This window comes from Urtica dioica, chromosome 12, assembly GCF_054948205.1.
Source record: "Urtica dioica subsp. dioica isolate 48M chromosome 12, U.dioica_male_clone48M_v1_H2, whole genome shotgun sequence".
Taxonomy (NCBI): domain Eukaryota; kingdom Viridiplantae; phylum Streptophyta; class Magnoliopsida; order Rosales; family Urticaceae; genus Urtica; species Urtica dioica.
Genome location: NC_142767.1, coordinates 6,308,837 through 6,325,628, shown reverse-complemented (window position 1 = coordinate 6,325,628; position 16,792 = coordinate 6,308,837). Strand labels below are relative to the sequence as shown.

At 40.3% G+C, this 16,792-nt stretch overlaps 2 protein-coding genes and 1 long non-coding RNA gene across 3 annotated transcripts; 1 reads left to right on the top strand and 2 right to left on the bottom strand.

Annotated features, from left to right (window-relative positions):
• Positions 1-396: 396 nt before the first annotated feature.
• Positions 397-708, bottom strand: LOC149378797 (uncharacterized). Its single transcript, XM_089603863.1, has one exon. The coding sequence runs from the start codon at positions 706-708 to the stop codon at positions 397-399; it is 312 nt and encodes a 103-aa protein (XP_089459989.1).
• Positions 709-5,180: 4,472 nt separating this feature from the next.
• Positions 5,181-6,835, top strand: LOC149378796 (uncharacterized). Its single transcript, XR_016294294.1, has 5 exons — positions 5,181-5,266; positions 5,367-5,538; positions 5,636-5,752; positions 5,848-5,928; positions 6,034-6,835. It is a non-coding gene; the product is annotated as an uncharacterized LOC149378796 (long non-coding RNA).
• Positions 6,836-7,273: 438 nt separating this feature from the next.
• On the bottom strand, positions 7,274-8,311 carry LOC149378795 (mitogen-activated protein kinase kinase kinase 20-like). The gene has a single exon (XM_089603862.1). The coding sequence runs from the start codon at positions 8,309-8,311 to the stop codon at positions 7,274-7,276; it is 1,038 nt and encodes a 345-aa protein (XP_089459988.1).
• Positions 8,312-16,792: the final 8,481 nt, after the last annotated feature.

Sequence of the window (16,792 nt, the reverse complement as noted above, 5' to 3'; positions counted from 1 at the left end):
GTTCGCCACGAAGCCATTCATGTGATTTGCATATTCTAGGGCTGCACATGTGACAAACGCATTAGTGAAATCGGAGTTGTTTAAGAGGCATATCTCGAGCGGCTCCTCCGAGCGAAAAGAGTGGTTGTGGATGACTGCCTCGCACACGTCTACCCGGAATATGTCGTCGCTTGCTTTTGGGTACTTCATTTCTTTGAAAACGTTGAAGGTGACCTCTTCGTCATTTACCTTCAGTTTCAGCTCGCCTTTTCGCACGTCGATTAGGGCTCCTCCGGTGGCTAGGAACAGTCTTCCTAGGATGATGGGAATGTCGCGGTCTTCCTCCATGTCAAGAACCACGAAGTCGGCGGGGAAGATGAATTTGTCGACCTTCACGAGTATGTCCTCGATGATGCCTCAGGGATGCTTGATCGACCTGTCCGCCATTTGAAGTGTCACTCGCGTGGGCTTCACTTCGCTGATTCCCAGCCGTTGGAAAATGGAGTAGGGCATGAGATTGATGCTTGCCCCCAAGTCGCAGAGTGCCTTGTCGAAGGAGAACTCGCCAATTGCGCATGGAACAGTGAAGCTTCCCGGATCTTTGAGCTTTGGTGGGAGCTTTCGTTGAATTATAGCACTACACTCCTCCGAGAGTGTAATGGTCCTACAATCTTCGATCTTGCGCTTGTGCGTGACGATGTCCTTTAGGAATTTCGCGTAGGCGGGCATCTACTCAATGACATCGGCGAATGCGATGTTGATGCGAAGTTGCTTGAAGAGCTCCATGAACTTGCTATATTGCTTGTCGAGCTTCACATTCTTCAATCTTTGCGGGAATGTCACCGATACCATCTTGATTGTGGCCGCGGGGGGGGGGGGGGGGGGGGGGGGGGAGGCGTGATCGTTGGAGTTGCGACCGTTGAGGAAGATGGCTTGTCCTCTTCTTTCTCTTCCCTTTGTCGGCGCTTTTGAGTTTAAGCTCGCTTCTCAGTGTGATGGAGTTGCATTGATCTCTCGGGTTGACTTCCATGTTGCTTGGTAGGGCACCCTAAGGTCGTGTATGGAAATCCCGTGCTAGTTGCCACACCGTCGTCTCGAGGTTCCGGATTTGTGCCTCTTGATTCGTCATTCTCGTTCGAGACTCGGTGATGAAGGAAGCCAAGAGCTCCTCTATGTTTGACTTTTGTGCGGGCTGAACTTGTTGTGGACGATTCTGACCTCCCACCTGTTGTTGATGTTGGTGCGGCACCCCCGGTGGTCGACTTTGTAGGAAGCCTTGTTGTTGTTGCGCCCTCCATGCGAAGTTGGGGTGGTTGTTCCTCGCTCCGGTGTTGTAGTTGTTGGAGTTTTGGAATGTGGGCCGGTTGTAATTCCCCACGTAGTTTGCATTTTCTGCATGTCCATCATTTGTGTGCGGGCAATCGTTGGTGAAATGACTCCCTTGACACCAGAAGCACGGCTCCCAAGTCGTTTGCGTGGAGTTCACTGCGGCTTTCATCTCTTTCATCTCCCGCATCTCCTTTCGGAGGTTTGCCATCTCTATCGTCATCTAATGCATTGTCTCCAGATCAATTGTGGCCATCGCGGCTTGAGCAGTGGCGGGGCCGGCCTTCATGATTCTCCTCTCTATCGGGCATTGATCGGGCTTGGAACTCCGATGGCGTCTTAGTTAGCATCGTGCCTCCCGCGGCGGTGTTAACTAAGGTCTTCGTCGAGTTGAGGAGTCCGTAGTAGAACGTTTGAAGTTGGACTGGCAATGTGACCCCGTGGTTAGGACATTTTCGGAGCATCTCTTTGAAGCGTGCCCATTCTTCGTGGAGGGACTCGCCGTCCATTTGCGTGAAGCTGTGAATGGCGTTTCTTAGGCGGGCCGTCTTCTCGAACGGGAAGAACTTGGCGAGGAAGGTGTTGCACAGCCCCTCCCATGTGGTGATGGAATCGGGGGGAAGCGAGTTGAGCCATGTTTTTGCCCGGTCACGGAGGGAAAATGGGAACAGTCGGAGTCGAATGGCGTCCGCGTCGATGTTGTGGATCTGGAATATCCCGCACAACTCGTTGAAGTTGGAGATGTGCTCGTTCGGAGCTTCATTCGGGGCTCCGGAGAATTGATTTTGCTGGATCATGTTGATTGTCCCCATCTTGATCTCGAAGCTTTGGTTCCCTCCGATGGCCGGATTGACAATGGCCGGGCGATACCCTTGAGTGGTGGGTAACACATAGTCGACGAGTGGTCTCTCTTCGTTGGCCATGGTCTCTTCTTCAATGTCTTCCTCGTCTAAGTGTTTCTTCTTTTCCTTTCGATTTCTCTTGCACGTTTTCTCAATTTCGGAATCTATCGGAAGGAGACTCGAATCACCGTCTTTTCGCATTAACCTTCAAAAGAGAAAGACAACGTAAAAACAAGTGAGACACAGAAAATAAAAGAATGTTCAAATAGAAATCTAGTTAATTGAATTGCAATTAAAAACTTGGTCCCCGGCAACGGCGTCAAAAACTTGTTGCGATTTTTACGCGCGGAAGTGCACATGTCGCTCAAGTAATATAGTGAATTAAGTACGAGTGTCGATCCCACAAGGAAGAAGCTTAATTAACAAACAAATCAACTAGCACAAATTGAACTAAAGATGAGATGGAAAGATGTCACAAATTATTGACAAGTTCTAACGCAAATAAATAACAAAATACTCAAATAAAAGTTGTAAGCATAAAGAGAGGCTAAGGACCAAGGCTTCACGGGTTTATTCAACGGTTTGGATACACGAATTTCATGCACAATCAATAATCAACTCACTATTCTTTGCTAACCATACTCACACAAATAATATTGCTAAATCTCTCTCGAGCATCTAACAACCTATGTCAAAATTAGGAAAATCTTCTCTCGATCTCAATCCCTAACAACAACATGCATTAATATCAAGAGTATTCACACGATTCTATGGCAACCTAACTATCTCTAGCCTAGGCATGCATCATAGTAATTCAAACCAAAACACTAACAACCTAATCTTTCTCAAGCATCAAGTTGAAGTATAAAATCATGAACAAGGTAGCTAATCTTGATCAAGCATTAAAACGGATTTGAATTAAGCAAAACAGTAGAGAATGGAAATTGAACTTCAATAAATTAAATCATATCCATAACCGAATCCTAAACCCGCTACGCCATAGTCCCTAATGGAATTCGTTCATAGCGTAGCGAGAAAACAAAGAGAAAATAAAAGAATAGGAAGAAGAAGAAACCATAATAGAAAACTAAATTGAAAATTAAAATACGGGAGTTCAAGAGTAAAGGAGAATAATAAAACTATGATTGGCGCGAATTGATGAAGAACGGTTCTCCTCTTTTTCTCTATCTTTCCCAAATACTAAGTGAAAACAATGAAAAAGTGCTAAAAAAAGTCCTAAACAAGAGGTTGAGAAGTGTATTTATAGGCTTAGGTCGAAATTAGGGTGTTTCCTCTAATTTTCGGAGTAGACTGGGTAACAAAATTTGATCCGACGACTCAGATCGACCCAGAAAACGCGTTTCCTCTTTTTGTTTCGCGCACATCGCGGCGCGCGGTAGATGGGTCGCGGCGTGAGGTAGATCTTCTCGGGAGGTCGCATTCCGCGCTTGACGCTCGGGGATTTTCGACTCTAAAGTTCTTCGACCTCGCGGCGCGAGGTCAACACTTCCATACCCTCGCGGAACGCGCAAACTGCTCGAAGATGGCTTGGGATGATTTCCATACCTCGCGGCGCGCGCTAAGAGGGTCGCGGCGCGAGGTCTGGATGTCTTCTTGACTCCTTCTTCGTTTTTTGACTCGTTTTTTATCCCCGAATGCCTCGATTTGTACAGATTTGCCCAGAGTATCATAGAAATCCCACTTTTGACCTGAAAACCTTCAAAACACACGAAAAACTTCAAAACTACTCAAGAACAAGCTCGGATTTAGTTGGGATGATATGAGTTTTCTACGTACGACACGCACCTATCACTGTCCGACGACCGATCTGAGCTCTTCCACGGCGGCGTGGATCGCCACCGATTCGTAGTCTTCGTTTGGCTTCATCTTCTCCGAGAGCGGTCTATCGCGGCGGCAAAAATCTCCGTCGGAGAGCTCTTGGAGAATCTCGACGCGTGGCTGTTCCGATCACCATAAATGATTCAAATGGTGAAGAGGTGGATAGTACGGATCAGAGGATTTGAATCGGCGAATGACACTTTGCCTTCATTGATTTTGAGCTAATGATATGCGAGCCAAGACTCGCTCCGTCTCCGGACGCACCGACACAGATCTGCGGTACCAGCAGCGAGATGGCCATCATGTTGCCGATATATGTAAGAAAATTTGTGATAATTTATGTTAATTCATGTTAATGCATGTTAATACGTGTTAATTCGGGTTATTTTGTAATTAATTCATGTTAATTCGGTTTATTTCTGTTTATGCATATTAATTTTAACTTATTTATAGGAGAATTGGCGACTCTGTGTATCCTGTCAGAGAATTGGCGGTTCGAGACGATTCATTTATGTGAGAGTTTGTTGGAAAATTGTGTGTTTATTGATATTAAAAAGAATCTAATATCAAGTTATTGGCTAATATTATGCAATTTATCTATTATTTCCCGCCAATTATTAGCAATATGCATGACAGAAATATCCTTCAAGCAGGACTCCATCATCAATTCATCATAAGTAACTTCTATATACGGTTGGACGAAATCATATTAACTAATTACAAATTATGAAACGAACAAAAACCATAATCTAAACAATTCAATATCTTTAAAATTGGCATCTTCCAGATTCCATGGTTTCCCCCTATATAATTGTGTTAATTTATGTTACAATTGCGTTTCTTTTCATTTTGCAGAAACACATGTAAGTAAAAGTGATTGGGGATACAAGTCATTCATGCCTTTGAGTAAATTACACGACCCTGCCAGAGGGTACCTCGTGCACAGGGGCGTGGGCTTCAGCCCACACTGAACTTTTGGATACTAAACCTAATATTTTATCAAAAGAAAAGAAAGCAAAAAAACAAAAAGAAAAAAAAGAAACGTGGATAGATTAGGAGTCAAGTCACTCAGTCAGAGAGCAAAAAGGTAATATACAAAAGAATATATATATATATATATATATATATATATATATATATATATATATATATATATATATATAGGGTAGTCAGAGAACAAACAAAAAAAAAAAACAAAGAATCAAAGAAAGAGAGGAATCGCAGTGGAAGAGGGGATTGAAAAAAAAAATCGCAGAGGTTGGCAGAGCGTGAACAGTGAGGTGGGTATCGCATTCACTGCGAGTATGAATATAATTATTATTTTTCTTTTATATGTTTTACTTTGTTTATTATTTAATGGATTTTTCATTTGTTCAACAGTGATGCATAGATATTATAAAAGAAAGTCAGATACTACATCATTAAATGATGAGAGTACAAAAATGGCGAAATCGGAAATAGAATTCAACTCTGCTAATCTTCCAACGGATCCCGGCTTGAGGTCTTCAATTATGGATTACAATCCTAACATTCGGGCACAATGACAGTAGAGGTAAAAAGTCTACATCATCCAAAAGTCATGGGGTTCGATTGTAACTAACTGTGAATCGTTATTGTTGCCCCTCTATATATGACATCATTACACGCAGGTAAAAAATCTGGAAAAAGACGACAAAGACAAAGAAGAAGAAGAAGAAGAAGAAGAAGAAGAAGAAGAAGAAGAGAAAAGGTAGTAAAAGAGGACGAAAAACATGAAAAGAAAAAAGGTAGAAGATAACTCCTCGTGCAGTAAAAAAAAAAATAGATACAACATTCATGTGCTCATATAATTCCACTTCGAAACTTATAATTATTTGGTCAGATGCCTTAACAAACACATATCGGTGAATCTTCTGATGCCAACAATTCAGCAGTTGTTTCCCAGCCCATTTCACAAGCTCAGGTAAGTTGTTAAAAAATTTAGCTTTCTTTTGAGCTTATTAGTTCTTCATTGTTTTGACTATTGTCATTTCATCTCTGAGCTTTTCCAAACTAATATTTTGTGTAGGGGAAGTCTTCAGCACTAGACACCTTGTTTTCTGATATACATAATCTCTTGGAAGTTAAAACATCGAACTCGGATAATTGAAACACATTTAGCGCAGCAGAGATTGTGGAGGCAGAAAAAGAGTTGAGATAGGTCGTTAATATGGATCTGAACTGCATCATCCGAACTGGGAAAACACTTGAGCTCAAGAGTTCACTTGCTATAGGTCTCTCTTCCAATTCAATTCTTAAATATGTGGTAGACTCGACAACCACGTTTGTTGATTGATTTAACGCAAGTCTTGATAAGTACGAAGCCTCTCAACGAGATCTCAGCGAAGCTCAAGAGAATGAACAGACGGGGAAAGAGCACAGGACCAACTTGGAGGGACTGGTTTCCAAGTACATGCGTGTGAGGATGGAAACAGAAGCTGTTAATCGAGAAATAGATAGGCTCGAGAAGAAAATTGGCCATAGGAAGGAAAAAGTAGCTCGCCTTATGGAGAGAGCTGAAGATTTGAGTAGTGAAGGTGCCGTTTCGAAACAAGTACATTAGCCAAACTGTGAAGCCTTAATCTTAACAAGCCGGGAGTTATGTGTAGTCACAAGCTGTATATCGTCAACTTGTTTAGTTATGTATCATGGTTTTGTATCTGAATACAAATTCCTTACAAGTTTGACAAGTTTTTTCAAGGCCCTTGATATTTCCTATCCAGCCCTTATAAGTTTTTTCAAGTCCCTTTATATTTCCTATCTACAGTCCTTTAAAACTCTTACATGCTGTGTGGGTGAATGTATATATGAACTCCATCAATTTGCTTTCCAATGCATACAGCAGTATTTTAATTCCAGTTTCTTTTTTTAGTGTTTCAAGAACAGAGTCCACTCACAGACCAAACTGTAAGAAATTGGTCTGAATACCCTTGTTAATAAACTAGAAAGCTCTAGGATTCTTTGGATCTTTCATGCCACTGGATTATACACGATCATTGTCAAAGAATTCATTGACACATTAATGGGAGTAGTAGTATTTAGCAAAGAATCTGATAGAAAATAAATAATACAGACGCGTAAATAATAAGAGAACAATAGTCTCCCCTTAGGAAAGGGACAAAGGCATCTCTTCTACTCAAAACAAGTCAATAACAGAAAAATGAAAATTAAATTACTCTAATACCCTTACAGGTCGTCCATCAGAATCTGAGTTGTGATCAATAAACCATACTAACATACATGGTGATTTCCTTCCAGCTCCAGTGGTGCTACACCAGAATAAACTCTGAAATTTCCTTCAAGTAGGACTCGATCGCCAAGTCATCATTAGTGAACTCTGAAATTTCCTTCAAGTAGGACTCCATCGCCAAGTCATCATTGGTGATCTCTGAAATTTCCTTCAAGTAGGACTCTATCGCCAATTCATCATCGTAATAATCAACGAATGCAAAGTCGGAGTCCTCCGGTGCTCCGGTGATGAAGGGGTGATGGAGCAGCGTCTCGGCTGTGGCCCTCTTCTGCGGGTCCTTCCGGAAGCATTTGTAGACGAAATCCTCAGCGGATTCGGAGAAGACTCTGTGCGGAAGAGTGACGTGGCCTCCTCGGCAGGGAAGAGCGCCGGTGAGCATCGCCAACACGACGCAGCCAAGTGCCCAAATGTCCGAAGGCTGCCCCTGAATTCCGCCGTAAGAAATCGACACCTCGGGAGCCCAATACAGCTCTGTCCCGCAGATCATGCCCGGTCGGAAATCGCAGGCGGGCCGCGCCAAACCGAAATCTGCGAGTTTGGCAGTGAGCCCGTCATCTCTTTCGAAGAGCAGGATGTTGTCGAGCTTGACGTCGCAGTGGACGTAGCCTTCTTGGTGGACTCGGTGGATCGCTCCGAGGATGGAGTTTGTGAAGCGCCGAACTTGAGGCTCGGGAAGACCCGAGCGAGCCGAGGCCACGTGATCTCCCAGCGTTCCTCCCGAAGCATACTCCAAGAACACGTTCAGAAGCGGTTCATGGTCGAAAGTGACGTCGTATCCCAGGCATTGGACTATGGAAGGGCAGTCCTTGAAACGCTCTAGAATCTTCCTTTCCGTGGCGAGCTCTTCTGAAGGCCCACTCATAGGGCACGACTTCACGGCGGTGATGAATGGCATTCCGGGGAAGTTTCGGGAGCTCGGGTCCGGGAAGTAGGCCAAGTTGACTCGTCCGAAGCTGCCTTGACCGAGAAGCCGACCTCGCATCCACTCTCCACCGGCGTACCTAACGCTTCTCTCTCCTCTCCACAAAATCTTATCATTATTCTTCTTCTTCTCCATTCTCAGCGGCTCTGATCGTTAACTAGTGACTCGATGGCTTGTTGCTTCGAAACGGATACCAGGGTTTTCTTTCTTCGTAACGAAGTTGAGGGAATAGTGAGAGCTTACATATATATCAACTATTGCACGCACGTGTTTCTTCATGATTATTATATACAAAATTATGTATATTCACGATATAATATTCGAAGACCTAATTTAGGAAATGCTTGGCTCAAAGTCGGACTCTTTCCAAAGCCGACTTTACTAGGAATAAGTTTATATATATATAAAAAAAAAAAAAAAAAAAATTAACTAAGAAACTTTAAAATTTGTTATTTTTAACACCTTTAATAAGTTTTATATATATAGCTACACTCATTATGTTGTAACATGTGAGTTTTTTTTTTTTTTTTTTTTTTATACTTTCTTGGATTGCCCTTCTTTCAATTTTTATTCTGAAATTTATTATGCGTTTAAATTTGAATTTTTTAATAACATATATTTTATTTATTAATTTCAAATCAATCCTTACAAATTAACATTCACTTATGACATTACGTGAGTATTTAGTCTCTCAAATTGGCGAGAATATTTTGACATATTTCACCGTTCATTAGACGATTTTCATATTTAAATTTTTAAGGCATCATTGTGTAGTGTGTCATAATGGTTGGATCACCCTTTTTTCTTATTGAATCGGGTAAGGTTGCGTGTGTGCGAACATGAATACAACAGTTATTATTTATACGCGAAGAAATGATCGTCTCTTGGACACGTGTTGATTAGCTCGTCCGCGTCACGTCGCGGACTGGTCAAGTCTTAGATCCTATATTCTCGGCGAGATTGCAGGTTGACCACGACTTCGTTACTTGGCTAGGTCAGTACGGGCGAACTGAATCACTTCTCTGTAAACTGGGCTTGGGCTTTTCCTCCTCGAGCCGGACTGGATCATTTATTGGGCCTTTGGTCGAAAAGCCCAATAAATAATAAATAAAAATTTATACCCCCACAATTATTATTAATTATTAGATTCTTTTTTCCTTATTTGTAGCAATTTCCTTTGTTTTGTACTCTCTCTCTCTCTCTCTCTCTCTCTCTCTCTCTCTCTCTCTCTCTCTCTCTCTCTCTCTTCTTCCTTCTTCTTTGCACGAAAGTTTTGTTTTTTTATTTTGAAAATTATGTGAGCCAATTTATAATGCTCATGAAAGAGAAAAGTCTATTCTTGGAAACCATGTCCTATTCCACGAAGTCATTAAACTCATTTTCATTATTATATATCATGTAATTAATCCGATATTATTATTTCAATGGCTGAGGAATGAGAAGGGTTGACAACCACGCTGGCGCTCATGCCACGGTTGTAGTGCGGTCGGCCGAGGCAGAAATTGATCACAGCGGCAAGGTCGAGGAAAAGACCTAGAATCAACGACACCATCATTCGACATTCGAGCTGTCTGTTGCGATTTTTACGCGCGCAAGTGCACATGTCGCTCAAGTAATATAGTGAATTAAGTACGAGTGTCGATCCCACGAGGAACAAGCTTAATTAACAAAAAAATCAACTAGCACGAATTGAACTAAAGATGAGATGGAAAGATGTCACAAATTATTGACAAGTTCTAACGCAAATAAATAACAAAATACACAAATAAAAGCCGTAAGCAGAAAGAGAGGCTAAGGACCAAGGCTTCACAGGTTTATTCAACGGTTTGTATACACGAATTTCACGCACAATCAATAATCAACTCACTACTTTTTCCTAACCATACTCACACAAATAATATTGCTAAATCTCTCTCGAGCATCTAACAACCTATGTCAAAATTAGGAAAATCTTCTCTCGATCTCAATCCCTAAATTTGCCGATATATGTAAGAAAATTTGTGATAATTTATGTTAATTCATGTTAATGCATGTTAATTCGTGTTAATTCGGGTTATTTCGTAATTAATTCATGTTAATTCAAAATTAATTCATGTTAATTCGGTTTATTTCTTTTTATTCGTATTATTTTTAACTTATTTATAGGAGAATTGGCGACTCTGTGTATCATGTCAGAGAATTGGCGGTTCGAGATGGATCGGCGAAAAATCGCGCAAGTTGACTTGGCGTTGAAGACCAGCGGTGAAGATCGACGGTGAATACATCGTAATATATTTAGAGATTTTTTTTAATCTATTAATGAAAGATTATTTATTGTAATATTTGTCATTTATTTATTTATTTTTATTGACTAATTTATATTTGGTAACCCTTCATTTTAAATGAAATGTATTATTGTCTCTTCAAGTGAGTTTATGTGATTTATTAGTTATTGTACAAAATAAATATAAAGTTGGCCATTTTCACAATTTTATGATTTAAATGGGCTATTATACTCAAACTCCCTATTTAATAACACATTTAAAGATCCACAACAGAGCTTAAAATTGATAGAAAAAGAAGATAATTTGTTATCATTTAAAAAATTATAATATATACGAAATACACATACAAGAGTGTAAAAATCTTTTTGGCCTGAAGCTCCCATTGACTTTTGTAAGAGAAATACACATTCAAGCGTGTGAACTATTGTTATGGTAATGATGTAGATTAATACGAGTGAATAGTCTTTTTTTATATAAAGAAAACTATCTTTTAAAAAAAAAAAATTAAAGGGCAAAAGTAGGCAAAAGCGAAAGTGATCCCGTACAATAAGTCTTTTTGTTTACGTATTGTAAGACAAATAATAAACGTGAAATTTGTTGTTGAAGTCACAACAACATCACATTATTTTATTTGTATCACAAATGAGTCTAAATTGCATTCGTGTCTTTTTTTTGCATATTTGTCACCTATACAATGTCTTAAGAGAAATTGCTCAAACTACCACCTTATCACTAATTTTTTCCAAAAATCCACCAAAGTATAATTTTGGCCAAAAATACAAGTTGGCCACTTGTGAAAAACCAAGTTTACCCTCCACTTTAAATTTTCTTTCAATCTCACACCTACCCTCTCATACCTCATTTAATACCATCATTTAATCCATTCTGAATTAAACTTTTTTATCTCTCTCTCTCTCTCTCTCTCTCCCTCTCTTTCTCGTCAGAAACGAGCTCAAAGCTCAAAACCAAAAGAGAACCAAAACCCTAGATTTAAGCTCACTCAATCCTTGCCAAAGTTGAGCTGACCCAAACCCTTGGATTTGAGCTCCGACACGCTCAAGGAAGCATGACCAAAGCTCATAGATCCGGTCACGACGAAGACCGTAGCTCCGATCCTCGCCGAAGGTTAGTTTTGTTTTTTGTTTTATCAAACTTTTCTTTCATTTTTGTGTATTTTTATTCTGGGTATGTTTAAATTTGGGGCAAAAATAAGGTTTTCGTGATTCTGGGTAATTTTTGAAGTTGTTTAGCGAAGTTCGTAAGTTTCGTCATATGTCAACAGTTGACATCAATTGTTGACATCTTATGTCAACAGTTGATGTCATCTGTTGACATATATTATTGATGTATAATGTCAATAGTTGACATCAACTGTTGACGTCAACTGTTGACGTCAACTGTTGACATCTGATGTCAACAATTACTAACTTTGGATTTCTTCTTGATTTGTACAGTGATGACGGAAATTTATTTATTATTCAAGCAAGATGGTACTTTGGTTGAACCTGGTCGGTATCATGAGAAAAGATCTTTCGGAATTATGGTGTCGTCCGAAGTGAACTTCGCTAGCTTTTGTTCAATACCCTTATGCAATCGAATCCCCTTATGCCATCAATACTCGAGGAGGGGTGTGATTCGGTTCCAACTCATGAATCGGCAATTCGTTCTACATTAGGATTGGATGACTATTTTTTTATACTTTGTTCAGACTACTTTTTTTAATTTATTATGCTTTGTTCATACTACTTTTGTTTAAGAGTCTATTTGTTTAATTCATTATGCTTTTTGTTCAAACTACTTTTGTTAAAGAGAATCTCTTTTGTGCAGACTACTTGTTGACCTCAACTGTTGACGTTGATGTCAACAATTGACGTCAACTGTTGACATCAATGTCAACAATTGACGTCAACTGTTGACATCAATGTCAACAGCATCAATGTCAACAATTGACGTCAACTGTTGATATCAATGTCAATAGCTGACGTCAATTGTTGACATCAATGTCAATAAACAGAGAGCTCATGAATCATAGATGTCAACAATTGACATCAAAACCATTAAAAAAAACAACTACATATTGATAATTGATATATTGTTGATATTCATTAAACATGTTATCAAAAGCATACCAAAAGATTAAGATATGAGTAGTACGTGAACAACATTGCTATCAAAAGCATACCAAAAGATTAAGATAAGAGTAGTACATGAAACACATTGCTATCTATTGTTTACACTGTTTCCTGATTGTCATAAATCTCCATGTCTGATCCAACATGGGTCACTAACTTCACTGCCCCGTGCCGGTATAAGTCGATCGTGAACTTTTGCCGGTGTATGTACTTCTCGTGATCTTCTTTGACATCTTGCAGATCTAAGCCGTGAGACATAAACGTAGAATTGACTATCTTACTTGATCGCCAAGCCATTCTTCTTCAGTCTAGAGTTCATAGTAAAATGTCTTCAATTTGATTTCAACTTCTATGAAATTCCATCCCTATGACAATTTATCTTCTAGTGGCTTGTACCAATCCCTTTCCTCATCTTTCTTCAACCAACTCTTCATTACAGTGATGTCCTCAATAAATTTCTATCATCACTGCGTACAAATCAAGAAGAAATCCAAAGTTAGTAATTGTTGAATCAGATGTCAACAGTTGATGTCAACAGTTAACATACAGTTGACGTCAACAGTTGATGTCAACTGTTGACATTATACATCAACAATATATGTCAACCGAATCACACCCCTCCTCGGGTATTGATGGCATAAGGGGATTCCATGGCATAAGGGTATTGAACAAAGCTAGCGAAGTTCACTTCGGACGACACCATAATTCCGAAATATCTTTTCTCATGATACCGACAAGGTTCAACTAAAGTACCACCTTGCTTGAATAATAAATAAATTTCCGCCATCACTGTACAAACCAAGAAGAAATCCAAAGTTAGTAATTGTTGACATCAGATGTCAACAATTGATGTCAACAGTTGATGTCAACTGTTGACATTATACATCAACAATATATGTCAACAGATAACATCAACTGTTGACATAAGATGTCAACAATTGATGTCAACTGTTGACGTCAATTGTTGACGTCAACTGTTGACATCTGACGAAACTTACGAACTTCGCTAAACAATTTAAAAAATTACCCAGAATCACGAAAACCTTATTTTTGCCCCAAATTTAAACATACCCAGAATAAATATACACAAAAACGAAAGAAAAGTTTGATAAAACAAAAAACAAAACTAACCTTCGGCGAGGATCGGAGCTACGTGCTTGGTCGGAGCTACGGTCTTCGTCGTAACCGGATCTATGAACTTTGGTCGTGCTTCCTTGAGCGTGTCGGAGCTCAAATCCAAGGGTTTGGGTCAGCTCAACTTTGGCAAGGATTGGGTGAGCTGAAATCTAAGGTTTTGGTTCTCTTTTGGTTTTGAGCTTTGAGCTCTTTTCTGACGCGAGAGAGAGAGAGAGAGAGAGAGAGAGAGAGAGAGAGAGAGAGAGAGAGAGAGATAAAAAAAAAAGTTTAATTCAGAATGGATTAAATGATGGTATTAAATGAGGTATGAGAGGGTAGGTGTGAGATTGAAAGAAAATTTAAAGTGGAGGGTAAACTTGGTTTTTCACAAGTGGCCAACTTGTATTTTTGGCCAAAATTATACTTTGGTGGATTTTTGGAAAAAATTAGTGATAAGGTGGTAGTTTGAGCAATTTCTCATGTCTTAATTACCAGTCTATTTTATATCCAACAAGAAGCCATATCCATACCCAAACCCTAATCTCTCATCAAATTCCCTCCCAAACCCTAATCTCTCTAACTCATACTCCGACCACCGCGCCGATCGTCGCTCCGACGAGGCCACCGCCGCCATAACCCTCGCCTGAGCTCTCGCCGAAATCACAGAACCAGTCTTTTCGTAGCCTCGAAGCCGTCGTGCTCCGATCTCTCCCGGTGTTCATCTTCGCTGGCGGAGATTCGGACCGGCCTTGACAGAGAACCAGTCCACGGAGTACATGGTTTCGACCATGACGAAGCCGACGAACTCACCATCACTGCCTTCGCCGGAGTTCGGGATCGCGGAGATTCTCCGGATCTGGTGGTGGTGCTCGCCGGAGCAGGTGATGGATCAGACGCTGCCGGCTCCGGGGCTGGCGAGGAAGTCGAGGTGGTGGAAGTTCGTTTCGACGAGGAAGAAGAGGATGAAGGAATCGAAGTGCGCCAGGGAAGCGGAGGCAGCAGAGGCGGTTTCCGGGGGGGATTCCGGCGGGGTCGAGGTTGGAGGGGGGCAGAAGCGATGGCGATGAGAGGACTGTGGATTTCATGGCCGGAACGGGGTTGAAAACGACCGGAGCTGAGCCGCTCGAAAATCGCCGGCGTATTCGGACCGATCTCTCTTCTTTCCGATCGTCGGAACCCTAGCATAACAACACTCCATTTGAAAACAATCCCTAAGCTTGGGGCGAAAAAAATATCAATGAATGAGTTTTCAAGGTTTGACAATGAGATGATCAACAGATAAATAAATTGGCTACGCGGCGAAGACCTTCATCGAGAACGGAATGGCTGACGGAAGACTCTGTATCGTCTCCAAAGAGGTATGAATTGAAGTCGTGCTTTTGGCTTTGGCATTTCGTCGAACAGGTAATAACGTCGAACAGGTAATACACATTGAAGAAGTTGGTGTGTGTTTTACGGCGGCGAAGCAAGGAGGCAAGGCAGCGGCGTCTTCCAAGGTGGCGGCGGCGGAGAACGGTGCCGATAAGTTGTCCAACGGAGTCGAGGTGCTTCAGATTATCTATTTCTTCTTCTAGTCTACTTTTGTTTTGTAAATATTTAACTGTGGTTCTACTTTCTTCTTCTAGTCTACTTTTGTTTTGTAAATATTTAACTGTGGTTCTACTTTCTTCTTCTATTCTACTTTTGTTTTGTAAATATTTAACTGTGGTTCTACTTTCTTCTTCTAGTCTATTTTTGTTTTGTAAATATTTAACTCTGGTTCTACTTTAAGGGTATTTTGGTCTAATAATAAATAAGAGTGACTTACTTGCAACACGTTTTTTGGTGGTGACATAGATGCAATTTTGTTCATAAGAAGTGACTTTGGTGCAGATCTCTCATAATAAACGTTGACATCAGCTACAACAAAGTGGGCTTATATTTACAGAAATTTTGAGCCTAAATTTTACTCCAAAATTTGGGGGCCTTAGGCAATGACCTAGCCCGTCTAAGGGTTGGGCCGGCCCTGAGTACAGGTAGTCTCCCCATAGGAAAGCGAGAAAGGTCTCTCTTCTACTAATACCACAAATAGGACAAAAAACACTCCATAACATAATCTGAGTGGAGGTTGTTCAAAATCTATTTCTTTTCATCTCCAATAGTGTTAGACCAGAATAAATTCTGAAATTATTGGAAAATTATGTGTTTATTGATACTAAAGAGAATTTAATATCAGGTTATTGACTAATTTGAAGCAAATTTTCAAGTGGTGCCCACATATCAAAACTGAAATGGTTATTATCCTTCGTTGTGAGAGGTATGGAATCGGTTATTTATTTTCCAAAATCGGAGCTAAGGAAAATGAGAAATTGATGTTCAATGTGTGTTGAAAAACATCATTAATTTTGAAACACTTATGTGCATGGGCCAGACGTTTTTAACATCTTTCATGGCATAAAAGATAGACGTTCTTATAAGCCTTCGTGGCTTTAAAGATGGACATTTTTATCAGCCTTCATGTCTTTAAAGATGGATGTATTTAACATCTTTCAGCACACTTTTATGGCATTAAAATGCTATTCTAGAACAATGATTTTGGGTCAAAAACCATTATGATGTTGAGCCTATAAAAGGCTAGAGCATGTTTTCATTTGAGAGAAGTGAAAAAGAAGTTTAGCCATGGCTGAAAGGCTGATTAGAACACACATGATATAGCTCTTTTCTTGAGTTTTTTTTTCCAACTCTCCTCTCAATTCTCTCGGTGTTGGTGGTAGTTTTCTGCCATACGCTCAAGCTCGACGGCGTTGAAGACGGTTGTGCTTTGTTCAACTCGTACATCGTTGTATCCTGGGATGCGGTTGCTCATGTTATTCCAGCACACGGTGGGAGACCAATAACGCTTTTAGAAAATTGTCGAACAAGCCACGACGTGTTCTCCATTTCCCTTCATACCGATTTCTTCGTGATATCGACCGTTTTATTTATTTTAGTTTATTTACTTTAATCTGTATATCATGTTTACGTATCATGTCAACAGTCTTGTTATTTTTTGTTTTAGACAGATTGCATGCCCAGATTTTTCAAGACTGTTTGTTTATTTTCTGTGTGGAAGTATTCATGAGAAA

Coding starts and splice junctions, on each gene's coding strand:
- LOC149378797 (XM_089603863.1), bottom strand. CDS start 708: ATGCCCGCCTACGCGAAATTCCTAAAGGACATCGTCACGCACAAGCGC.
- LOC149378795 (XM_089603862.1), bottom strand. CDS start 8,311: ATGGAGAAGAAGAAGAATAATGATAAGATTTTGTGGAGAGGAGAGAGA.